Genomic DNA, 27,310 nt, shown 5'->3' on the forward strand with positions numbered 1-27,310 from the left:
CTTTGAGCGCATTAACATTTGTGATGCACCATCTGGTGGAAAGTATTTTGCAATCCAACACACTAATTACATATGCATTCCAACAGATCGCACATCAAAAAACATTTCCAGTAATAAAATGCATTTTTGCAGATATTGGTGATGTGCAATCTGATGGAATGACACATGCAATGCAATAGGCTCTGTTATTTGCCGTTTGGTATTGGATTCTTTAAAGCAGTGTTAATTTTTGTGATGTTTCATCTGTAGGAATGAGAAATGCTGAGTACAGTCTCTGTTATACAGTAGAAGTCATACATTTACATCCACTTTGGGTGAATTCTTTCAAACTCCCTTTCTAAGCCTCCACAGATTTGATTCTAACAAACTCTAAATCTGGCCTATTGTTTAAGACGTCTACTCTGTGCAGGGCAGAAGTCATTTTTTCCACCAATGTTCACATACCTCTGAGTATTTCACTTTTTATTGACCACATCACAATTCCAATGGGTCACAAGTTTACAGACACTTTGTTATTTGTGCCTTTAAACAGCTTGGAAAAATCTAGAAAAAGATGCCAAGCCTTTAGGCAATTAGACAATGAGCTTCTGAGAGCCAATCAGCCTCATTGGAGCCAACATGTGGATGGATGTTTAAGGCCGACCATCAAACTCACTGCCTCTTTATTTGGCATGATGGGAAAATTAAAAGAAATCAGCCAAGAGCTCAGAAATAAAATGGTGGATCTCCACGAATTTGGTTCATCCTTGGGCACAATTTCCAGACGCCTGAAGGTTGGATGTTCAACTGTACAAACAAAATTACACAAGTATTAACACCAGGGTACCACCCAGCCATCACACCGCTCTGGAAGGAGACGCATTGTATCTCCTAGAGAAGAATAGACTCTGGCACAAAAAGTGCAAATCAATGCCAGAACAACAGCAGAGGACCACGTGAAGATGCTGGAGGACACAGGTAGACGAGTCTCAATATCCACAGTTAAACGAGTCCAACATCGACATCACCTGAGAGGCTGCTCAGCCAGGAAGAAGCCCACTGCTCCACAGCTGCCATCAAAAAGCCAAACTGCAGTGCAATGGCACAGGGGGACAAAGATCTGACCTTCTAGAGAAATGTCCTCTGGTCTGATGACTCCAAGATCCTACAGTTTGGCCATAATGACCATTGTGATTTTTGGAGGACAAACGGGTGAGGCTGGTAAGCCAAAGAACAAGCGTGGGGGTGGGAGCGTCATAGTGTGGGGGCTGCAGGAAGGACTGGCGCACTTCATAAAATAGATGGCATTACGAGGTAGGACAATGATGAAGATACACAGCAGCAACATTTCAAGAGCTCAGTCAGGAAGGTGAAGCTCGGTCTCAAAGGGGTCTTCCAAATGGACAAGGACCTCCAACATTGGGGCAAAATGGCTTAAGGACAATAAGGTGGAGGTATCGGAGTGGCCATCACAAATCCCTGACCTCAATCTGATTGAAAACGTGAGTGCGAGCAACGAGGCCTACCAACACGTCCCAGTGACACCAGTGCTTTCTGCAGGAATGGACCAGCAACTTATTATAAGAAGAAGGCGACCCGAAACGTTTAAAGGCAATGTGATCAAATAAGAACAAAACTTGTGACAGTCAATCAAAAGTGAAACACTTGGAGGTCTGGGGACATTGGTGGTGACAAATGACTTCTGCCCTGCACATCTTAAATGATAAGACAGATTTAGAGTTTGTTAGTCTAAAATCTGTGGGGGGCTTAGAAAGGGGGTTTGAGAGAATTCACCCCAAGTGGACAGAAACCTCTGCCTTCAGCTTTACTGTTGGATTGTAACTAATCAGCAGGTCCTTTTGATTTTCGTCCTTTCCCTTCTCGTTCTTCCTCTCCTTTTCTGCCCCTTGCCATCCTGCTCAGGTTCTTCTACATCCAAGCGGGGGGCAAAGGTGCCATACTTCTGATTGCACTAATGAGGAATCTGGATGAGCAGCAGCGTGTATCTGCACACGTGTGCATGTCCAGACCCCAGGACCACCCGGCTACATTTCTCTGCACACCTGCCATACACCACCAGCACCACCCTCTGAAGCCTGAGCACACATTTTTAATTTCAAAGCCACAGACCCCTAAATGCGCTTTACCACAAGGAAACACGAAGACCGTAGCAGAAGATGCAAACCGCTGAATGGAAGGAAGAAATCGGAAAGCCAGACGGGGATTTGCAAGACGAGGTACGGAGATGAGTCACGCCAGTTTTGGACTGATGTGACCGAGATGAACTTCTACCACAGTGTGACACCCGCTCATCTGTCGGGCACAGCTCACTAATCTTTGCCGATGACGTAGCAGCGGCCAAAGAAATTCTGAGAATGTCGGCTGCTACTTTATAGAGAAACGCATCCAAACTGTTCAGGTGGGACATCATCAGGCAGCAAAAGATGAGAATCTGAAACTCCATCATCAGCGACCAGCCGAGTCCATCGGCAGACATTACCCCAAGTGAGCGTGAAGGGGGACAAAAGACAACTGAAAGATGCCATGTAAGCAGGCCACCTGAGCAGAACATCAGAAGAAAGCCACCATCTGATGATGTCGAGGAGCCACAGGCTTGATGACGTTACCACAAGCAAGAGATGTGCAACCAGACATTTAATTTGCTAGAAGACTATCTGCTCCTATACTTTTGCTCACCTAAAAAAAAAATGGGGTACCGTTTAACATGTCGAGATGTCAGCGCCAGCTGGACTCTTCGTGTCATAGTCACACTTCGCCCTCAAACCCCAAGTATCGTCAGCGTATGGCAGAAACGAATGAATTGGCCCTGCCGTTCTAGCGCCCTTGGATGGGAACTGCATTTATAATCTGACATTGTCACCTCCTGCACAACCCCACCCCATATGACAGTGACGAAGTCGGACCATTCGGCCCAGCAAGCCCTCAATTCCAAGTTCTACTCACTAAGCAACAAAGCCCATCATCAAATTCAGTGAGTTAAACTTACTAGCAGATGAAGGTGGCTCTTCCTCTTATCTCCCCTGAAGGGAACCAAAATAAGCCGGATGAGGCTCTACGGGTGAATCCTCGAGCTCGAGGTCCTCTTCCTTAAAAACGATCTTCTTGTCCTCATCATGGGCCTCTTGTTTCTCACCCGTGTTTCGCTCCTGCTGAACGCACCCCGACACCGCATCACTGGAGTCCTCATTGACTGGCGCGGTCACCTCCTCATACTCCTCCTCTTTAATGGCCACATGTCTCTCTTCCATTGCCAGTTTAGTGTCGTCTTCTCCATTGCGGTACCCAGTTTGGACAAGCTGTCACTGCAGTTCACTTCTCATGATGATGATGATGATGATGACCTGTGAAAGGACAAAGCAAAGCTGTTTAAACACACGGCTCCTTTCCATGGGAGTGTGATGGCCACATCTAGCATGGCATGGCTTTTCTATTTCAACTGTCACTCAAGCACATTGGTGACCAATAGTTTGAACTCGAGCACAAGGGCTTCCACATGCTAAGGTTTGTCAAAGTTAGACAGAGCAGCTCATTTCTCAATCGCTTCATGCAAATAAGGAGACTCCACGCAGACCCTGGTGCCGCAATGACAGGAGTGCCAGCTCAGCGCTGCCCATCGGCCCTGTGCTGCCCATTGGCCCAGTGTTGAAACATCTGCAATCAACTTCTGAAACTCCGGAATAATTCAACTTGGGAGAACTGGCATTGCTGAAGTGGACACAGAGAGTGTGTGTGTGTGTGTGTGTGTGTGTTTACCCTACAATGAGGGACTGGTCCAGCCTTGTGCCAGATGCTGTCTGGGGTGGGCCTCAGCTTGCATACAGCCCTGCTTCAGTTAAGTTGGTGAAGAAGATGGAAGTATCGTTATTGTTATTAATGTGCCTTTGGCAGAGAAAAAATATGAATAGATCAAAGGATGGAAGATACTAAGGACAGACAATTATTATTATTATTATTATTATTATTATTATTATTATTATTATTATTATTATTATTATTGGACAGCACAGTGGCTGTATTGCTGTATCTCAGTGAAGGATAAGTGATGGATGCCTATAATGTCTGCTCTTGTCACTTGATTGTGTGCTGAGTGTGTGTAATATTCTCAGGGTCAGGTACTTCTACTCACTAATGATGGAGCTGGAGAGGAGAGATTAATATAGGCAAGGAAGAACTTCACTGGACACTGTACACAAGGCAGTGATGACGTGATAAATCTACAACAGATGCATATGAAAGGCACTATACTGCTGAAGATTTCCAGGTAAGGAAGACTGACATTTTAAGGTGAGGTTAATTAGACTCAGTAGCCACAGTGCCATAGGGGTAGCGATTGGCACATTCAAATAAAATACAATTACACTGGAGTCTGTACAATGTGACAGTAGGGACCATACAAACATATGATTGATAGATTTATAGATAGATGTGAAAGGCACTCTATAATAGATATAAATAGATATTAATTTTAGTATAGTTGGCAGGATCACAAAATTACTTACATGCATACTGCAGACAGATAAACCGTATAGATAGATTTAAAAGGCTCTATATAATAGATATGAAAGGCACTATATTACAGATAGATAGATAGATAGATAGATAGATAGATAGATAGATAGATAGATAGATAGATAGATAGATAGATAGATAGATAGATAGATAGATAGATAGATAGATAGATATTCATTTTATATAGTCGGCAGGATCACAAAATTACTTACATGCACACTGCAAATAGATAGACAGACATGATAGGCATATTTAATAGATAGATAGATAGATAGATAGATAGATAGATAGATAGATAGATAGATAGATAGATAGATAGATAGATAGATAGATATTAATTTTAGTATAGTCAACAGGGTCACAAAATTACTTGCATGCATACTGCAGATAGATATATAGATAGACATGAAAGGCACTATATAATGGATGGAATTGTGAAAGGCTTTAAGTCTCAAAGACAGCATTTCTTAAACTACATGTTTGTAATGTTTTGCCCCACAGATGTGTGGTGAAATTACAAATATTGTTGTAAGTGACACAGCGTCCTCTATTCTCTCCCCTTTTTCTGACAGCCCATAGTGTGCTGCTTGACAGCGCCAGTGCTGTACGAAGGGTTAACAGCTGCAGGTGGTTCAACAGCAATCTCTGTTGTTAAGATTTAGTTTTGCTACCAGTATAAAATTGGCTGAAATCTAAATAATCAATTTAGACCCCAGTGTTAACATTTGCAGTGCACCATCTACTGGAATGTATTTTGTTTTTTGCATTGCCTTTGTCATTTTAACAGATGGCACATCACAAACATTTCTGGTAATAAAATGCAGTGCATTTGTCACCACAAGCCACAAACATTTCTAGAAGTAAAATTAATTCCATTTTTAATTTCAACAGATGGCACAGCAAAAATAATTGTGTAATAAAAAACATTTCATTTGCCATTCCAGCAGATGGCACATCACAAAACATTAGTGGTACGAAAATGCATTGCATTTGTCATTTCAAGAGATGGTGCATAAAAAAAACATTTGTACAGTGGATATAGTAAAGAATCCCCCCTTCGAAATGTTCCCATTTTATTTGCTTTACTGTCTTAAACAAGAACTGAACAGAACAGCAATACAACTTCACCAGCCTACTGTTCAGGGTCACTAGACACACCTATAAAACAACAAAATGTCACTATGTGTTGTGTCTTTACTCGTTTTTCATTCACTGTTGACTCTTTAGACTTCCTTTCTCTCTCCTCCCTCCCCTGCGCACGCACCTTCTGTCTTTCTATGTATCTGTAAAAATGCAGAGCCAGCTCTAAAGAGAGCAAACAGAAAACATTAATTACAGTACGTCATGATAGGTTTTCTTTGATTTCCATTTTTTCTTCGCGACCCCTTTGTAGATATCTCGCTCCAGAGGTTGAGCCACACTGCTGTAAGGCTAAAATAAATGGCAACTGTGCCAGTAAGCGTCAGCGGGCAGCTTCACTGATGAGGGCCAAACTGCGGACAGCCTCGACACGGAGCTTCAGGCTTGAAAGAAGGAAAAGAGACAAGCCTGATTAAACAACAACTGATTAAATAAGCTAACGAATATGTTCTGCTGTAACTTTATTTATTATCATTAGGACATACAAAGAAGCACTGGCATATAAACCTAAATGCTAATCTAACATATATCTGCGTGCGCTCATATTAAAGCCTGCAAACGCACTCAGCGGTGCTGTTCATTCTCGGCGCTCGGCTGCTCACTCGTCTGTCAGGGCTAAGCTGCTGCTAACTTCATGGACATCGATGTGCAGTGAAAGGTCCGTCACCTTCAATAATCAGCTCTTAACCCCTATATACAGTGGCTCAGACTAGGCAGATATCACAATGTGTTTTATTTTAACATTAATGTCCAGAGTATTACTGAGCCCTAATAAATGTAATTGCCATTAAGTTCTTACATGTTTGATGTGCCAGCCTAAGAGCCTGCCCAGTACTCACACAGCCAAAGGCCCTGCCTGCAGTTTGTTTGTCTTCTGTCAGTGAGCGGCTGAGCACCGGCGTTCACAAAACAAGATCTGCCTGTGAAAAGGCTGGCAGGCCAGGGCCCTTCTGCTGGAATAAATGGTGTCCTTTTAAAGTTACCTCAGGACAACACTTTACATAGCTAATAGCATTAAAACTAATAATAAAGTATTTTGATCCCTAATCTACATTCTCAACATTATCCACCTTAATAAAAGGAAAAGTGTCTCTGTGTCTGTGCATCTGCATGTGAATTGTTTTCCTATGTCTCTCTCATTCCAACAGATGGCACAACACAAACATCTGTAGTAATAAAATTAATTGAATTTGTCACTCCAGCAAATGGTACATCACAAATACGTACACTACTTTTACAAATCCAACACCAAATGGTGTTTAACAGAGACATCATGTTAAATTCGTCATTCTAACAGATGGCACATCTCAAACATTAACATGGCTTTTACAAATCCCATACTAAATTGTATATAACAGAGACATACACATTGTATTTGTCATTCCAACATTCTATACATTTTATTACTACAAATGTTTGTAATGTGCCATATGTTGGAATGGAAAATATATTACATTTTATTAATACATGACTTACATTCTTATAGGTGGTGCTCTGCATATGATAACGCTGAGGTCCACGCTGATCACTTATATTACATCACAGATTATTAAATGCCGCATTCCTTTGACATTTCTGTTCTTCTTCTTTATTTCTTAAGTGACTGAAGTAAATATTAGGGCAACAGATGTTGGAAGTTGCTGCTTTCTGGCCCAGGGTGTTATCAACGCTGAGAGGTTGCATTTGAATAATAATAATAATAATAATTCTTTATATTTTTATATTGTTTTTCTCACTACTCAAAGGTCTTCTACACAGTGAGTGGGGAGCCACTTCAACCACCACTAATGTGCAGCATCCACCTGATGATGTGATGGCAGACATTTTTGTGCCAGTATGCTCACCACACATGAGCTATTAGATGGTGAAGTGGAGAGAGAAACAGTCAGCTAATGAGAGACAGGGGACGATTAGGGGGGCACAATGACAAGGCCTTGGAGGGCAATTTACCAAAGACATCTTCATGGAGGACACACAGGGATCTTTAATAACTACAGAGAGTCAGGACTTCAGTTTTACGTCTCATCTGAAGGACAGCACCATTTATACAGCACAGTGTCCTCGTCACTGCACTGGGGCATTGGGATCCACATTCAGACCACCGGGTAAGCCCCCTGTTGACCTCAACAACACCTCTTCCTGCAAACACCCAAGCTTTTCCTAGATGGTCTCCAATCCAAGTACCTGCCAGGCCTGAATAGCTTAGGTTGAGGTACAGTACTGTGAAAAAGTATTTGCCCCCTTCCTGATTTCTTATTTTTTTGCATGTTTGTCACACTTAAATGTTTCAGATCATCAAACAAATTTAAATATTAGACAAAGATAACCCACGTAAACACAAAATGAAGTTTTTAAGTGATGATTTTATTTATTAAGGAAAAAAACTATCCAAACCTACTGGCCCAGCGTGAAAAAGTAATTGCCCCCCTTGTTAAATCATGAAGTAACTGTGGTTAATCACATTTTTTGGAAAACTGAGTTCAATTTCACTAGCCATACCCAAGCCTGTTTACTGCCAGACCTGTTGAATCAAGAAATCACTTAAACAGAACCTGTCAGACAAAGTGAAGTAAGCCTAAAGATCCCAAAAAGGAAGACATCATGCCGTGATCTAAAGAAATTCAGGAAAAGATGAGAAACAAAGTAACTGACATCTATCAGTCTGGAAAACATTACAAAGCCATTTCTAAAGGTGAGAGCCATTATCCACAAATGGAGAAAACATGGAACAGTGGTGAACCTTCTCAGGAGTGGCCGACCTACAAAAATTACCCCAAGAGTGCAGCGACAACTGATCCAAAAGGTCACAAAAGAACCCAGAACAACATCTAAAGAACTGCAGGCCTCACTTGCCTTAGTTAAGGTCGGTGTTCATGACTCAACCATAACAAAGAGACTGAGCAAAAATGGCATGCATGGCAGAGTTCCAAGGCGAAAACCACTAATGGACCAAAAATAACATAAAGGCGCTTCTCACTTTTGCCAAAAAACATCTTGATGATCCTATAGACTTTTGGGAAAATATTCTGTGGACTGACAAAACAAAAGTTGAACTTTTTGGAAGGTGTGCGTCCCGTTAGATCTGGCATAAAAGTAAAACAGTATTTCAGAAAAAGAACATCATACCAACTGTCAAATATGGTGGTGGTAGTGTGATGGTCTGGGGCTGCTTTGCTGCTTCAGAACCTGGACGACTTGCTGTGATTGATGGAACCATGAATTCTGCTCTCTACCAAAAATCCTGAAGGTGAATGTCCAGTCATCAGTTTGTGACCTCAAAATGAAGCGCACTTGAGTTCTGTAGCAGGACAATGATCTAAAACACAGCAGCAAGTCCATCTCTGAATGGCTTACAAAAACAAAATGAAGGTTTTGGAGTGGCCTAGTCAAAGACTTGAATCCAATTGAGATGCTGTGGCATGACCCTTAATAAAGTGGTTTATACTCAGACGATCACTCCAATTTGGCTGAATTAAAGGAATTCTGCAAAGAAGAGTGGGCCAAAATTCCTCCACAGTGATGTGAAAGACTCATTGCCAGTTATAGCAAACGCTTGATTGCAGTTGTTGCTGCTTAGGGTGGCACAACCAGTTATTAGGTTCAGGGGGCAATTACTTTTTCACATAGGGCCATGTAGGTTTGGATAGTTTTTTTTCCCTTAATAAATAAAATCATCACTTAAAAACAGCACTTTGTGTTTACTTGGGTTATCTTTGTCTAATATTTGAATTTGTTTGATAATCTGAAACATTTAAATGTGACAAACATGCAAAAAAATTAAAAATCAGGAAGGGGGCAAAAACTTTTTCACAGCACTGTAGATGACTTGATCTGAAGTGCATGTGGTGTGTCTGCTGGCCACAGAAGAGCAAGGGTGGTAGAAATAAGACCCTCTTGGTTGGTAACTGGCATAAAACCAAATGTTATACGAGACTTCATGTGTCTCAGAGACATCTGTACATTTGTTAGTGTTGGTGACAGCGAGTCCCAGTGTGGGACACTAAGAAGTGACAGGCTGGAGGCGTCACTCTTATGTACTTAAGTGGAATGAGTCTGAGGTGGGCTATTACAGCAGGACTGGCATCAGGGCATCACTTATACCCAATTGTGTGACTCGGATCTGTGTGTGTTAATCGTAGGGTGCAGGAGTAGACGAGCCTGTTCAACAGACTTGATTAAGTCTCACAAATCCTGAGATAAAACGACTTGAATAACCAAGAAAATCTAAAAAACTGTGAAGGAGCCGAGAGTGGCGAGCACCTGCTGTGTGTTACGTGTGTGTGTGTGTGTGTGTGTGTGTGTGTGTGTCTGTCTGTCTGTCTGTCTGTCTGTTATCAGTTTTTAAGATGTTTTCATATTTCTACTATCCGTGTGTTTATTAATGTATCATACTATTCTGTTTATTAAACTGAGTGGGCTTCAGTTGGGGTCTTTACTGAATAATCTGATAAATTCCCGGCATAGACAAAGAAAAACACAAACATTCATTATTGATAAGCAGGAGATAAGAACTTATTATGGGATGGATAATTTGATTAATAAAGAGGACTAATGTGGAGTCTGATGTGGACTTCAGTGTGTAATAAATGAATAAGAAATACTGACGTGAATGACACTTTAGCAGACCCCCTGTGACAGGTCATCTCTTCTCTCACTTGGTGGTCTTCACTCTCTGAGCTCCTGTCTCACATTAACTGTTCACCCTCAGTGTCTCCTCAGATGTTCTCTCTGTCAGCTCTCAGATTTCTCTTTAAATCTCCTCCTCCTCCTCCTCCTTCTCCTCACTGAGCTCAGACAAACTTTCACTTTCGGTTCTTCACAAGTCACTTCCTTGTTCCTCTGACTGATTCTCTCTGCCTGCCTCTCCTCAGACTGACGATGGCTGAAGCCAAGCTGTTTGTGTCACAGGACGAGTTCACCTGCTCGGTGTGTCTGGACACCCTGACTGACCCCGTCACCATCCCCTGTGGACATAATTTCTGTCTGAAGTGCCTCACGGACTGCTGGGATCAGAGCCAAGAGAGCAGCTGTCCTCAGTGCAGAGAAAACTTCACCACGAGGCATGCTCTGCGAAGAAATAATCTGCTTAATGAAGTCATCAAAAAACTAAAGAAGACAACAATCAGTCCTCCTCTTCCTCCTACTCGTCCTCCTCAGAATTATGCCGGCCCTGGAGACGTGGAGTGTGACTTCTGTACTGGTAAGAAGTTCAGAGCGGTGAAGTCCTGTCTCACCTGCCCGGCCTCCTACTGTCAGACTCACCTGCAGCCTCACTATGAAGTAGCGACCCTGAAGCACCACAAGCTGGTTGATCCTGATAGAAATCTGAAGGAGAAACTCTGTGAGAAACATCAGAAAAGTCTGGAGATGTTTTGCAAAACTGATCACATGTGTATTTGCATGATGTGTGGAGTGACTGAACATAACGGGCATAAAATGGTCGAGCTGGAGATGGAAAGAGAAGAACAGCAGGTGAGTGATGTTTAGTGTTTAATGGAAACTGTTTGAATAACTTTGAGTTAAGGAATTTGTACATTTAATGTGACAGAGAAATCTCTTCATCTCCAGTAAAACTCGATTATCTGTCACTTGATTAACTGTCAGGACTAAATAACAAAAACCCCACGTTGTGCACACCAGCGTCTCCTGATTACTACTGCGAGTTCTGCACATTGGAACAACAGAAATCCCAGTGTCCGTTACGTACCTTCAGCTTTAATGGCGGTTTGTAGCTTTTCTGTTTTGTTATAATTAAACTAAACTACTATACATTGTTATGGCCTATCAGCATATGTGTGTGCTGTTTGAACTTATTAAACGTTTACGAAACAGCAACAGCTCTTCAAGTATTGCTTCAATGATGGAGTAGGAAGGCCAACAGTGAACGATAGAAAGCGGGATGCTGAAATAATTGAGAAATGTGTGAAAATGGAAACCAGTGACGGTAACGTTATTCTGTATTAATGTTAATGGTCTTCTGCATTGTCATTTTCTTTATATATTCTGTTCTATCAGGTTGTGTTAATATATTGTGGTGTGCAGGCAGCTTGTGATGCTCTGTATGGGGGCAGAAAGGGCGGAAAGCTGTAAGTGATGGGACTGGCTGAGGGGCTTCTGTTCTGTGAGAGGCGGACAGGAGAAGTGAGGAGAGAAGTGAAGGTGTGGAGCAGGGAGTCAGGAGACAATAAGCAGGAGTGTTTGTGTATCAAAAAGACACAACGAGAGTGGCAGGAGATCAACTGATCGGTAGGGAAAGCTTTCTGTGATTGTTTAGGAGGTGAGCTCTGTAACCAAATAACGGAGTGTAAGACAGGACACCGCTTGTGAGGGAACGAAGACTCCACGTAAAATATAGAAAACTCCAGGACCTCTGAGTTGTATTAGCTTATTACGCTGGTCATTACAATATTATATAAATTAATTCATTTTGTTAATATAGTTTTTTACGACTCTTCGCTAAACTAATCTACTGTATGTCATTTTTAAAGTAGCTGCTCTGTTATCCGTCTTTTCACTTATCCGTCACAGCCTCGGTCCTGACCCCTGACTGATAATCAAGGTTTTACTGGACCTTACAAACCTGATGTTTCAAGTTCAGAGCATTGGCTGCTGGAGTCCATCCTGGTGAGACTGGTGCAAGTCATGAAACAGCTCAGGATGAGATCCCGAAGATGGCCCACAAACAACTGAGTTCTCTCAAAGCGTCACCTCCACCTGAGTGACCATAAACCAAGTCAGGAGTTCACCTGCTCGGAGTCTGAGGACTTCTGACTGGGACTCGGTAGTTAAGATAAAGTCAGAGGGTGAATTCTGGGAGTTGACATCACCATAACTGTGTGAAGGAGAAGGCTGTAGCTGTTGTGAGGGTCTCTTCATAAATTCAGTAAGAAAACTAAAGTGGACTTGAATCAGTTCAGAGCAGCGTCTCACACACACAGAGGAGCTGTAAGGGAGTGCAGGCAACCTGTGAGGAAAACCAAACTGTCATCACAGTGCTGACTCTGGAAACTTAATAAGTAACTAAGAACTGAAGCAGAACTGAGACGAGAACATTTAAAAGCTGCTTCTGAATGAATGATGTTTACTGGGAAATTATTTGGTTTATAATTATGAGAAATAAAATCACAAGTTGTGTGCCTTTCCTGTAAGTGCATTAGAAAGAACCAACTAAAGTAACACAGATACTTCCAGTTGAGCGCACGCTGGTGTGACTGGTCGCCGCTGCTCTCTGATAACTTTTTAACTTTTTATCTTCTTTATCTTTTTTACAATTAACTTACAATCTAATGGTCTAAGTAGCTGTTTTCATTTTCTCTCGTGCAGATTTATTCATTGAGTTTTATTTTTAATCATTTAAAGCTAGACTGATTTCTATCTTGACTGCTGATTTGGCTGTATGGACTATTCTTAGGCTTATCCCCACTTTGAAACTTACCTGGCTTTGTTCTCCGGACATCTGAGTTGTCTTCATCTTTGCTTTACCTGTGGACCGGTCAGATGTTAATTTGGTTCGTGTTTGTTTGGTCCCTCCTGTCGCTCACTATCCAACCTGCTTCAGTACTCACCTGTCTGAGCCTCCACTGACTGGCCTGTATCTCCACCCAGACATCGTATTCCTCCCCAGTCGGACATACATCCACCATGGGTCCCGCTGGAGTATCCAATCTGACAGTTTGATCATAATAAACAACATCTGGTCCAGTTCTCGACGTCCTCCACATAATTTAGGTAGAGTCGCTGACCACAGTGTGTTAGCCAGCCTAGCCCAGTCGGCTAACACTGTTGTTAAATACGATAACGCCGTTGTCAACTTTGGTCTTCTGAACATCCGCTCACTCACGAGCAATAGGCCTCCCATCCACGACCTCCTCACTGCTCGTAAGTTTGACTTTTACTGTCTAACTGAGACATGACAACCACCCCATGACTTTTCACATCTAAAACAAATAAACTCCCCCGAGGTTTGTTTACATCTCTCAACCCTGTGGCTCTGGCCGAGGTGGAGGTCTCGCATTAATGTATCGTGAGAAGTAGAAAGTCCTGCCGTTGTCTGTTCCTGCCTTCAGTTCTTTTGAATCTCTTGTGTGTCAATTAACTGGACTTATTCCTACTATCATTGCAACTGTCTACCGGCCCCCTAAACCAAATAATGACTTTATGAACGAATTTGCTGTTTTCCTTACACACTTATCTGCTGTTTCATCAAACATAATACTTCTGGGGGATTTCAATATACAAATGGATAATATCAATGTCCCTCTTACTAGAGACTTTTCATCCTGCCTTGAGAGTTTTGGATTCCAGCAGCACACTGATGTTCCCACTCATTCTAAAGGACATATCTTGGACTTGATTTGCTGCTCTGGAGTTACCCGCTTGATTGTACTGCGGATGAACTCCCCATAACTGATCATTTTCTTATTTCATTCAATGTTAAACTTGGACTTTCCAATACTAAGCTGTCCCGTCTCATGTCTTTCTGTAATATTAAGATTAACTTAGACTGTCTTTCCTCTAGTTTTGATTCCCTTATGGACATTCATAATTTCTCCACTCCTGAAGAACTGGTCTCACACAATAACACTGGACTCAATGGTATTCTTAACTCTGTGTCTCCATTAAAACTTGATCTGTTTCTTTCTCCTTTTCTGCTCCCTGGTTCACACCTGAACTTCCGCTTTTGAAAGCCAAAGGCCATAACTTGAACGGTTATATAATAAAACTGGAGTCTTTGTTCACAAAGAGATGTACAAAAACCATAAACTTTATTACAAGGACTGTATTGCCCAAACTAAATCTAACTATTACACTCACATGATTTCTACCAATGAAGGAAACACCAAGTCATTGTTGTCACTACTTCAGAATATCACACAACCCCAGGGCCGGATTAAGACCCTTAGATGTCCTAAGCACTAAGTAATTTTAGTGCCCCCTTACACTAGTAATTCAAAATATTAAAACAATAACAAACTAGAAAATGAAGTTTTATTTTATTGTCGAAAATTCAAAATTAAACGAAACATACTTATAGTAAGAAAGAAAATAATATTTACTTTTGTACGCTTCATTTTATTTTTATCTTAATAATTTTCTCCTACTTTTTTTCCTTGCAAACTCTTTGATTAGATCTTCATAATCAATCTTACGTAACATATCTGCTTCTATACATAATAGCGATAACTTTTTTACTAGAAAGATTTAGTTACAAAATTTACACAGAATATTCTTTAAACCTTATATTAAGAATGTGTGTAAAAGATTTGCTAAATAATAAACGCAAAAGCTATAAATAAATTAAATAATAAAAATGGTAAAAATTCATGACAGTTAAAGTCGTATACCAATGTAATGCTTAGAGCGGTTATATGCATTAAAAACAGCAAAACTGCCGCCTCCATGTCGTAAACTGAACAGCTTTAATTGTTTTAGTACCTAGGGGTCGTGAAAATTGTCGTATCAAAATGAGACCAGGACCAAAATTTTCGTGAAAATCTCTAGTTATTGATGAAGCAAACCAAATTCCAAAATATCAATTAGCGCAGACTTTGTTTCAGCTTTTTTGAAATTTTTTACATCTCGTATTTAAGGATGTTTTAGGTCTCAAAGTGACTCCAAAGTGGCTTAAATGGCTACAAATATTAATTTTATCTGCCATTATTCTAAGGACTACAAATTATCCAATCTCCTGACAAAACCTGTAGAAATTGACTTTAACCCCAAAATTGATTTAAAAATGTATTTTGTGACGCACTGCTTTTCGATAAAGATCTGATCGCGTTTTTATCATTATTTGAAGAGAAAATGGCATACAAAATTTTACAAATTTTAACGTTTGGGGTCAATTTTAAAGGTTTTTTTTAAATGTACAGTTTTCATTTTGACATGTAAACTGTAGATTTACCATTTTTGATTATTTAATTTATTTATGGCTTTTGAGTCAATTTAACAAATCTATTCACACATATTCTTAGTACAAAATTTGAAGAATATTTTGTGAAAATTTGTTCATAAATCCTTATTAGTTAAAAAGTTATAACAATTTTATCCAATAGTAATCAGCTGTACGATTTTCACTTTTACATAATGTAAATGAATTTTAAAATATCAACGAACAAAATTAAATAGATTTACCAGAATATTTTTTCCTCAAACTGGAACGATTTTTTGTTTTTTGCTTAAATCAGAAAATAACGCTTTCTACGCACTAGAAATTTATTTTAAGTTAAATAACAGAAAATTCACGAAACACAACAATTACGTGATAATCATTTTTAATCAACTATTAACTATTATTTAAAAACATAAAAACATATTGTTTTGAATCAAATTATTTTCACAATATTTTGACATAACATGGCGTTTAAGGGAATCGCCATAAAACGGGAATTCCCCATCATAGATGGCACCAGTATGCAGAACGCACTGTGTAAGGCGCAATCTACCAACAGTGATGGCATAGGGAGGTACAGGGAGGCATTATTCATTTTTCATTAAATTTTGAAAATGGCTATAAATTTAATTAATTCAGTAGTTTAAGTGATAAATTCGGCCATGAAAAATGTTTGTGGTGCCCCCTTTACCTTTGATGCCCTAAGCATGTGCTTACTTTGCTTATATAGGTAATCCAGCACTGCACATCCCCAGATTCTTTACCTTCTCACCTTTACTCAACTGATTTGTGCAATTCCTTTATGTCCTTTTTTAATGAATAAATCCAGAAGATTCACCAGTCTCTCTGTACAGATCCTCCAGTACTTCATTTGAATTTCACCCACCAACGCACTCATTTTCCTCTTTTCAGCTTCCTACCTTCTCAGAAATCTCCGATCTCGTCTGTAAGTCTAAGCCATCCACCTGTCAACTGGACCCCCTCCCTACAGTTCTGGTCAAAGCCTGCCTCCCCTCTCTGGTCCCCCTTATCTCTGCTATAATCCACTCTTCTCTCACTACTGGTTCTGTTCCTTCATCTTTTCAGCTTTCTACCTTCCTACAGAAACGGCAGTTTTCAAACTTACTGACGACCTCCTTATGGCAGCTAATTCTGATTTAATTCTTATTCTCATCCTCCTTGATTTGAGTGCGGCCTTTGACACTATTTGTCACACGACTCTTCTCAATAGATTATCTTCGATTGGCGTTACCCACACTCCACTAGACTGGTTCAGATCCTACCTCTCAGGCCGCACTCAGTTTGTTCAGCTTAAAACTTTCACATCCCAGCCCACCGCTGTTATTTCAGGTGGGCTCTGTCCTGCGGCCTCTCCTTTTCATTACTTACCTCCTTCCCCTTGGTAATATCTTTCATAAATATAACATTAGCTTCAAGTGTTATGCTGATGACACCCAGCTCTACCTCACTAGCAAACCTACTGCTTCCTTTCCACCCTCCTCACTTACTGATTGCATAGCAGAAATCAAATTCTGGTTTTCTTCAGATTTTCTTAAATTAAATAACAACAAGTGACAAAACTGAGGTTCTCTTCATTGGTACAAAATCAACATTATCCAAAACTGATCATTTATCCTTTGTTATTGATAATTCCTCTGTCTCCCCTTCCCCACAGGCGTCATCCTTGACAGTACTTTATCCTTTCAGTCCCACATCAATAACATCTCCCAGTCTGTGTAACGTTAATCGTATTCGCCCCTCCATCACTCCACACACCACTGCTCTCCTCGTTCATAGCCTTGTCACTTCTCGTCTGGATTATTGCAATTCCCTTTTCTTTGGTCTTTCTCGCAAATCTCTTTATAAGCTTTAACTGGTCCAGAATTCAGCTGCCCTCATCATTACTAGAACCCCCTCTATTCACCATATAACTCCCGCCTTGTAGAAGCTTCACTGGCTTCCAGAAGTTCAGAAATCAATTCAAAATTCTCCAACTAACTTTTAAGGCTCTCCACAACCTCACCCCTCCATATCTGCCTGACCTCCTCCATGTTGCCATTCCCTCCCGTACCCTTAGATCCTCTTCCTCCATTCACTTGACTGTCCCCTTCGTCCGTCTTACCACCATGGAGGGCACAGCATTCAGTTACTCTGGAACTCACTACCACCTGAGCTTAGAAATATTGAATCATTCTGACTTTACAAATCTAAACGTAAAACTCATTTGTTTAAGACGGCTTGTTCTCTTAATTACAATTACTCTGTCTGACTTTAACTTTTGTATTTTACTTTTGTTTATAATCTGTGTTTTGTCCATTGTTCAGTGTCCTTGAGTGTTTAGAAAGACGCCTACAAATAAATAAAATGTATTATTATTATTATTATTATTATTATTATTATTATTATTATTATTATTATTAATGTTTGGTGTTGTCTGTCTGTATACACTTGAATACGTACATTTTTAGTTGTCCTTAAATTATAAATACATTTTATTTTTCGACTGTGACTTGTCCCTGGTGGAGTTTGCATGTTCTCATTGTCTTCATGTGGGTTTCCTCCTACAATCGAAAGACATGCAGTTTAGGTGGACTGGGGCTTTGGCACATTAGCTCTATTGTGTGTGTATTCAACCTCGATTTTCTTGTTATTCCTCTCTTCTTAGGGAATCAGAATTAGGGGGCTTTTATAAACTCGGCCTGTTAAAGCCCACTGAGACACTCCTTGGGTGATTTGTGGATATCCAAGAAAAGAGAAATTGTGTTCTTTCCAGTGTGAGGTGCGCAGAGTGAAGAGTAAAGCAGACAGGCCTGTTCCTTGTGCTGCTCCAGGGTTGCTCACACAGTCTTTGAGTCGGCCTGACAGATAGTCCATCATCAGGACACCTCAGGCTCACCCACCTGCACATCTCTGAGCTGACCCCTTAACAGCGATGGCTGGGTGGTCTTGAAGGCTCTGGTGAAACCAAAACACATAAACATAATAAATACCTCTGTTATAAGAGACGAGATGTGATCTTTCTGAAGAGACTTTTTGTAAGTCCTTAGAGACAGAAGTAAGATCCGCGAGATGGAGACTTTGGCCATCTCAAAAGTCTACAAAAAATGATAGTAAAGATCACATTCACACAAACAAACTGAAATTATTTCTCAGTGAAATAACAGAACAGCAAAATGAGATTGAATATATTGTTTGGAGTGAAACTTTAAGTCAGAGACTTGTAGATTGTCTAATTCATGTTGCCATCAGGGAAAAGTAGTGTTTCTTCCCAAAGAAGAGGACTCTCTGCGAGAATTAAAAGATTTGTGGTTTTGTGAAAGTGAAATCCACGTATGCGGTCACACTTGGGTCACAGAGTGGCACAGATACGCAGGAGATTTTAGAGACAAACGTTATTCAGACACTTCAAACAAACACAAGTCTCTTTCAGGAGTGAATCGAGCTCCATGTGCAGTCTGGGTGAGAAGAGAGACAAGGCAGTGACACAAAAGGACAGGTGCTGTACAATCTTTTAAATGTTTGAAGCGCCGCACAAACCAAACCTGCGGGTGGGTGAGCGAAGTGAGCAGGGGGCAGAGCTCATTAGTTTAATTAAAAATAATAATCTGTCATCTAAACAAAACACCTGAGGGTAAGTAAAATACAAAAATATCATTTCTGAGTTTGAAAATTCTATTAGGTTGCCTTGTAGATCCTATAATTACTGACATGACGTGTTTAAGTCCTCCTGGCCTTTCACCAGTTTCTTTACTTTACACTCCAGTTTATTTTTATTATTTTGGTGTTGTGTGAATTTCACATTTCCCAGTTTGTCGATGTGATGTCTTCTAAACGTCAAGAACTAACTCACACACCTGTGTGCCTTCAAACTGTCTTCTGTATTCGATGCACTCTTCAAACCCAAATTCGATTTTACATCAATTAAATTAAACTTTCTTTAATCTTTATTGTCATTCCTGTTTGTTAAATCAAATCTAAGATGTGTCATGAAATGTCAAACAAATGTTTTGTGAAAATATCAGGAGTCAGAAAGAGAAGAAGAAATCACAAAGTTAACGTGAATTCTGATCTGACCATGCGTGTCCTCTTGTGTGTCCAAACAGAAACAGCTGGGGGCGACACTGAGTGACATCAAGAGGAGACTTGAGGAGAGAGAGAAGACACTGAAGGAGACGATAAGGACGATGGAGGAGATGAAGGTGAGTGGAATAGGAAGACAACACTTAATATCGAAGAGAGGAGAAATAAATGAGAACTTGAAGAGCAGCAGAGCTTCACTGGTGATGATGAGTAGGGACACGAGAAGGGAGAGTTAGAGAAGACGTTGTGTGGTGTCCTTCATGGCCTTTCACTGTTGACAGAATCCCAGGTGTTACTCAGTGGAGACTCAGACAGCGTCACCCTAAAGTCCTCTGATATTCCATCAGCTGCTTAAAGGAGACTTAACTCTACTAACAGAAACTCACACTGAAGGTCGACGCTGATGTTCTGAATTAGATCAGCGGGCACAACGTCCATTAATGGTCTAAGTTGTTTTTATTTTAAAAATAGCATTGCATACAATCAAGTTTAACTTATACCACAAATGACTTTCAAAGTCAAAATAAAAAATAAAAATCAGAAAGTTTAAACAGAAATCTAAACAACAAAAAAATGTAAAAAATAAAAAACTACCAAACAGAATTCACACTGCAACCCAGAAAAAGAGAGAAGAGCCGAGAGCTGGGACAAAATTCATAATAATTTAGAAAAATAAATAAATAAATATCCTGCGGTGGGTTGGCACCCTGCCCAGGATTGATTCCTGCCTTGTGCCCTGTGTTGGCTGGGATTGGCTCCAGCAGACCCCCGTGACCCTATGTTCGGATTCAGCGGGTTGGAAAATGGATGGATGGATAAATAAATAGATAGATACAAATGCAGAATTTTCTTTTCCCCTGCTATGGTTGCTTATTTTAAAGTTTTATTAATTAGATCTTGCTATATTTTATAAAGGTTTTGAACAGATCTTCTAAGTGAGAATTTGTTTTTTTTTAAATGTCAGACATCAGTGACCCAGTGACTTATCACAGGTGGTCTGGGGGTCTTCAAGTTCAGCAGAACAAGTCCACGAGCGCACAATGTGGTCAAGGCAGTTACAGTCAATGTGTCCTCCTCCACTTTAGGCTCCTCTGGTAGCCCACCAACCACAGCTGTTAGTGAGTTAGGAGTGATTGTGACCCCATGGCTGTCTGATTAAACATTCAAACATTTCGGCCCTAAATGATGTTACTTTGTTGTCCTCACTAAACATGTGGCCCAGTGAGGCTGGAGCTCGATTACCAGACTCGCAGGTTGGATTCTTCCAAATTTTAAGTGAGATAAATGTGATCGATGAAAGAGTCGAAGGCAGATGGTTGAATACTTTGCACATATGGAGCTGGAGTGTATTCTATGCAGGACTGACTTGCACTCCTTTTCTGAGGTATTCATTTAAAGGTCCTTTTCCCGCCGTATCCTAGGACTCTTAAAGGGGAGATTCTTTGAAATGTTTTTATATGTTGATGAGATGTTGACTGACTCCTCAAGACTGATTAGGATTTCTTCTGGAAAAGAAATGGTTGGGAGGTGTGGAAAACTGGGTAGGTTTTTTCGGTAGAATTTTGTTGTCTGTAGCTTCTGTAAACTTTTCTAATAATAGTGGAGCTTAGTTGAAAACGTCTTTATAAAATTCCACTGGTTGTCATCAGGGCCTGTTGTTTTCCTTCTTTGGAGTGAGTTTAGAGCATCCAGTAGTTCCGAGAGTGTCAGAGGTTTGTCCAGATCCTCTTCACTAAGAGTGTCCAGCTGTCGTACTTGCATTACATCAAAGAACTCCTCAGATTGTGTATTGTCTTCTTTAAACGGAGTAGAATATAAAGACTTAGAGTACTTGCTAAATGTGTGACTTATATTTCTAGGCTTATCACCTTATCTCCAGTTGCACTGGTAATATTTCTGTTATTGAGTTGTAAACTTCTAAATTGTTGATTGCTGAGCTAAGACCTTATTAGCCTTCTCTCCATGTTCACCATAATGATGTTGCAATTTAAAGATGAGTTGTTCAGGTTCTTTTGTTATCAAGAGGTTACATTCTGATTGGAGAGCCTGTCTTTTCTTGCAAAATACCTCATTTGGAGTGATGGGATATTCTTGATTTATTCTGTAAATCGTAATGGTCTTCTCTTGTTCATTGTTGTATATTTTAGTTTTATTATAGTCCATAGCTTAAGGATCTCCACTGTTTGACTGAGTGCAGACTTTACATAACGTACACCTCCAAATCTTTTACTTCAGCTTTAATATTTTATCACAAAGGACAGTAAGGTTGTCCAGTGGTGGCATCTGCTGAATCTCAGATCCACTTTCCTCCATTCAGTTTCCATGTGGAGTTTACCTCTTCATGCAGTATCTCAGTGGGTTTCTCCCAGTTATTGAAGATCTTCCACCACATCCTCACATTTCAGTTTGGTTTATTGCCAGAAACCCCAAATTGGCTTCCATTGTAATCACTAGTGTAGCTCTCACCCTGTAGTGATCTGGCAGACTGTCTATGGTAGCACACTCTCCGATGCCCAGTTCTGCCAGGATTCATTTTTGTGAAAGTTCTCATCCAGCAGAGACAGAAGTCTTCACACACATTTCTGTGCCCAGACAGACCAAACTTATCCAACCAAATTTATTTAACAAAGACTCACATTAATCTAACCATCCAGTGTACTAAAGTACTAAACACAGCTGGTCCAGACCAGTGGGGTGTGTCTTTAGTTCAAAGAAAGAAGGCGGGGCACAATCTGCCACTCAACACTGTGTAGTCCAATCCAGACAAAGAGGTGACAGCTGAAGAAGTAGAAGTGAAGGAGAGCCAACCTCACAGACCGACCTTCACTTTGGTTTATGTTTCTACGCTCGTCTACTTTTGTTGTTTCCTCCTAGAATTCCTGCTTATTACTGACACATGAAATCCCCTCTCTACACCCAAGATGACTGTGACATTTTCAGCCAGCATTCCTTCCACTAGATGTTGTTCAAAGTCTTGTTTCATGTCTTTTTTGTTTGTTTATGTTAATGTTGATTTGGTTGAGTATCTGCTTTATTATTTGTTTTTGATTTAGTTTATATGCTGCCCATGTTATGTTCCATCTGGTTTGTGTGTGGTTCACCAAGAGGTGGACCATCTGCCAATCACCACCACCAGCTTCCCTTCCACCTTATAAACTCAGAGGGTCTCCCACAGATTCAATTGTGAATGTGCTCTGTGAGTTTGAAGAGTTCTTGTGTTCTTTTAGCTGTGCCTTATGCTGTTGTGATTTTCTGGATTTTGTCAGCCTGTGGTTTGTTCTTCAACAAATGTCTTTGGATTCTGTTTGGAAACTTTGTTAGTTTTGGATTGGGATGTTTGGATCAAATGAGTGTCTGAGTATTTGGAATACAACTTTATGAAGAATAAATCTTTAATTATATAAAAATTCTATGAGGGCCATTATCTATCTATCTATCTATCTATCTATCTATCTAATCTATCTATCTATCTATCTATCTATCTATCTACTATCTATCTATCTACTATCTATCTATCTATCATCCTATCTATCTATCTCTATCTATCTATCTATCTATCTATCTATCTATCTATCTATCTATCTATCTATCTATCTATCTATCGTGCTCAGTCTTATGTGTGGCATAGGCTGAACTTCTGATCACTTTGTCACTACTGCTCCTCAGCTTTTTACCAAAGTCTTTAAATTGTTCTGCAGTACTGGTGGTCCGATCCTAACTCTGATCCTAACTTTTCCACACATGTTAAAATGACAACTGTCTCCATCAATCCCTGTTCTGGCCAGGATCTTATCCACCCAACCAGGGAGGTTTTCCACATCTGTACCAAAAGGCAAAAAACCATATGTAAACCTTCATCTAAATTCCCTAATAATAAATCTCATATTATCATGTCTTCCTCATTCTAGTGGCTGGTTAGTAGGTGACCTTTTAGTGCTTCTCATCCTTGCCTTCTATCACATAGTTATGTGAGTCACTGTCCAGATGTGCAAAGTTGTAAAAACAGCAGAACACCTCCAGCTTTGGGCTTAGTGATCCTGGACAGCAGGCACCTTTTACCTCACATTTACTTCCCACATAGAACACCACACCAGGTGTCATCATATAAGTATGAACCATAGTTACAATAGAAAATTCATTAGTAATATTTCAAAGTACCTAAATGAAGTAGAGATACATCAAACATGGAAATAAAGACTCACAACTCTGAGCTTCTTCTTATTATTATTCTTGTTCTTGTTCTTGTTCTTGTTCTTGTTCTTGTTCTTGTTCTTCTTCTTGTTCTTCTTCTTCTTCTTCTTCTTCTTCTTCTTCTTCTTCTTCTTCTTCTTCTTCTTCTTCTTCTTCTTCTTCTTCTTCTTCTTCTTCTTCTTCTTCTTCCTCCTACTCCACAACTAACCTCAGTCCGAGCAGGAGATGCCATTTTTAAAGGCAGACTTTTACACAAACTATTAGGTCAAATGGAGTCCTCACAAGACAGTAGAGGTGTCCCCAGCAGCTTCTGCCAATGGCTCTCAAGATCCTTCACAAGAAAGCCTTTTATGACTGCGTGTTACATAAAGTTCTGCAGTTTCCTTAATAGCAGCATCAGCAGAGTGATGATGTTACTCGGCATAATGGAGGGAACATATTGTCTGGGAGGCAGTCTGCAACTGACCTTCCTTCTGCAAATAAAGTACCACCAGTCACTCCAGCCAATTCAAACTGTCCTTCAAACATCAAAATAACAACAAATGTGCCTCATGATTGGTTATTCTTATCAGGTGATGCAATTCTAAATCTTTATCCTATTTATTTAGATGTCTGTGGTAAGAGAGGTGGAAGAAAATGAGAAGAGCTTCACTGCTCTGATACGGTGCATTGAGGAAGCCCACAGGAAGCTGACTGAGAGGATCAGAGAACAAGAAAAGAGAGAAATGGAGAAGGCTGAAGGAGTCATGGAGCAACTGGAGAAGGAGATTAAGGAGTTGAAAAGGAGAGAAGCTGAGCTGAAGGAGCTTTCAGAGAGCAAGGACCATCTCCACTTCCTGCAGTTGAGAGCGACACTTCACAGGGAGTCTGATCCGACTGGGGTGGGTGGGACAGGAGAACATTTAGAGAGAATTTTTAAAGAACTGAGGAGTTTGAACAACATGACAAGAACAGGCCATTTAGCCCAACACAGACCATCTTTTCATATTTCTTTAACATTTCAAATTTTCTTTTTACAAATATCTCAAAGTTGTTTACTTTATGTACATGACGGAGAGATGAATCTACAGCTGTCTGGGTGAAAAAGTGATTTTTTTATGAAGTGTAAAAGATGACATCTTATAAGGATGGTGCCAACCCTTCTGCCAGGCCACCTCCTGATGTCTCCATCCTTAAACTGATGAGATTCAAATCCTTCAGCATTTCCTCACAGCTCAGACCCCACAGTCCAGTCTCATCTCTCATTTCTCATCTTTCTCATGTGTATTTCTCTCACACTCCACACAATAGTCCTGATGTCGACTGTGTTTCACATACGTTAGTGAGATTGTCTTCTTTATTTACACTCCACACATGGTGGTTGCTAAATAACTCAGCTTTCCGTAGCTTTCTCTCTTTTGTATGGTTGATGATGATGATGATGAATACACAAATGCTCCAAGGATTTCCTTACAAGTCACACTTCTGAGCTGCAGACCTTCAATTATAAAACCATATTAAACAGCTTTCTCCCTACACGTGTTAGTCTTTACATTTAATATAATTTAATTTAATTTAATTTAACTTTTTCTCAGAACCATAAAAAGCCGAACTCCTTGTTTTGTGTGCCAAGTCAATTCTGGAACCACCTGCCCCCTCAGTCCCTTTATCGTGACTCTCTTATCATGGAGTCCTGTATGAAAAGCTCATTGATAGTTAAGGTTGATAATCTCTGATGCTCCACTACACTCCACCAAATATTCTCTCATAAATAAACAACAAGTCAATGACAGGTGTTCTCACCATCTAAACCCACACTGACTGCCCACCACACTGATCCTTAATTCAGAAGAGCCCCCTCTTATAAGTATTATTTACTTTTAAATGTCTCGTTTCTGAAATCTTGTCCCCTCTTCTCTCGTGATGCAGACTTTCTCATCTCGCTGTGTCCTTCCTGCTGATGGAGACTCGCTGAGCTTCACTGTCACCGCTGATTTCTCATCTGAGGACCTGAGAAAGGAGCTGTCAGGTCTGATAAAGAGTCTGGAGAAGATCAGCCAGTGGGACATCATGACAAGGACTCCATCAGGTACAGCGTCTGGTGACATTGTGTTTGTTATTGAAGTCCATTAGGAGGACCAGAGTGACAATAAGAGGACACTGAAGAAGGCCTGCTCTTTAACATTTATCTGCCATCCTTTGCTGTTTATTATTTTTACTATATAGTGCCTTTCACATTCATTAGCTGAGTGATATAAAACTCTCTTAATAATCAGTTGTTCCTAATCAGATGTTTTGGAATTTTAACTTGAAATGTTATACTCCTTATACTTATTCCATGTATTCTCTTAAAATGTCCTTTTTTCACTTAATTTTGAGATTCTTTTTATTTCCTTTGCTTTGCTCACCTTAAGATTAATGAACAGAAATGTGTTTTAAATGGCTAAGCCGGCTCAGTGCACAAATGAATTGTTTATTTGAGAACAGAGAAGACGTTAATGGAATCAAATTGAGCTCAGCGTCAGTGCTTTATAATATCAGAACATCTCAATCTGCTCCTGCTGTCTTCTCTGTCCATTACATTCTGCTGGATGGAGTCCACGTTAAAAGTTCACGTTCATCCATTTTCAGCTGTGCTCCCCCCTGGGCTCTCGTGTTTTATATTCCTGCTGTTGTTTGCTCAGAAGTCGTGTCTCCCACCGACATTTAAAAGGATTTTACTCACCAAAAGCATTTTATTTGATTTAATTTGGAAGTGAAGATAAGAAAATTGGAGGACTGCGTCAGAACTCTGAGTACTTGAGGACCACCTGAACATTTCAGTGAGTGCAGCCTCAGAGTAAAACACACTTTATAAATTATGAATTACGTACGTTTACACATAAAGACAGCGATTTGTTTAAACACAAACTACAATCAAGTAGCCAAGAGCACAGGGTCCATCCTGGCCGTCCACCACATTAGACATAAACTGTATGTGTGTATTGTGAAAATAAGCAGAGAGAGTGGGCACAAAGAGTTGGGGTACCACCCTGAAATACCCCATTTAATGATGAAGATGAAATAAAAAGCACAAAGACGGAGCACAATGATGACGTCTGCTGTAATCAAAGGCTGTCAAGTTAAAGTCACTTGTGAGTCTGAGCTCCGTCTTCCTCAGTCACAGATCTGTCATGAACACCCACTTCTGGTGACATTTTATAGTGGTGTCACAGAAGAGGAGGAGCTTAATTTGAAGGCTATGGAAGTGACGTCACTCGTCTTGTGGCCTGTGAACTCACTGAAGTGATGACATTAGCAGGAGCAGCACCCTCTCGACTCAGGGTGGGATTTCTTAACTAGATGGAGATCTGAAGATGTCCCCAACTGTACCTGCTTATCAATATGTATAAAATACAGTATATTTATGACATTGTATGTCAGGACAAACACCAAGACATAGGGTTCAAGGTACCCTCTGTAGACCTCTGTGATCAAATTGTGGTGAGGAGTAGAGAAGAGCAAAGAGATAAAGTCATT

General features: G+C 40.3%; 4 protein-coding genes and 1 long non-coding RNA gene across 10 annotated transcripts in view; 4 read left to right on the plus strand and 1 right to left on the minus strand.

The window, feature by feature from the left end:
* The window catches only part of LOC114644582 (E3 ubiquitin/ISG15 ligase TRIM25-like), a 182,535-nt gene that overhangs the window by 99,118 nt on the left and 56,107 nt on the right, over positions 1–27,310 (plus strand). The window lies entirely within an intron of this gene.
* The window catches only part of LOC127527847 (E3 ubiquitin/ISG15 ligase TRIM25-like), a 117,695-nt gene that overhangs the window by 47,042 nt on the left and 43,343 nt on the right, over positions 1–27,310 (plus strand). The gene's annotated exons all lie outside the window — the stretch shown is intronic.
* LOC127527857 (uncharacterized) overlaps positions 1–27,310 on the minus strand; it is a 134,184-nt gene that overhangs the window by 19,726 nt on the left and 87,148 nt on the right. The gene's annotated exons all lie outside the window — the stretch shown is intronic.
* The window catches only part of LOC114641751 (E3 ubiquitin/ISG15 ligase TRIM25-like), a 182,952-nt gene continuing 165,775 nt past the window's right edge, over positions 10,134–27,310 (plus strand). For both annotated transcript variants that reach the window (XM_051927994.1, XM_051927996.1), the window contains exon 1: positions 10,134–10,287. The gene's annotated coding sequence lies outside the window, so the exon portion shown is untranslated. The remainder of the gene's footprint in view (positions 10,288–27,310) is intronic.
* The window catches only part of LOC114644581 (tripartite motif-containing protein 16-like), a 203,986-nt gene continuing 187,188 nt past the window's right edge, over positions 10,513–27,310 (plus strand). The window contains exons 1-2 of one of the 2 annotated variants that reach the window (XM_051927891.1): positions 10,513–11,121; positions 19,645–19,740. In XM_051927891.1, coding sequence (XP_051783851.1) covers positions 10,528–11,121; positions 19,645–19,740 — 690 coding nt within the window. In that variant the 5' untranslated portion in view covers positions 10,513–10,527. The remainder of the gene's footprint in view (positions 11,122–19,644; positions 19,741–27,310) is intronic. The other variant, XM_051927892.1, reaches the window with a different exon arrangement.

Source organism: Erpetoichthys calabaricus, chromosome 5 (assembly GCF_900747795.2).
Source record: "Erpetoichthys calabaricus chromosome 5, fErpCal1.3, whole genome shotgun sequence".
NCBI lineage: Eukaryota > Metazoa > Chordata > Cladistia > Polypteriformes > Polypteridae > Erpetoichthys > Erpetoichthys calabaricus.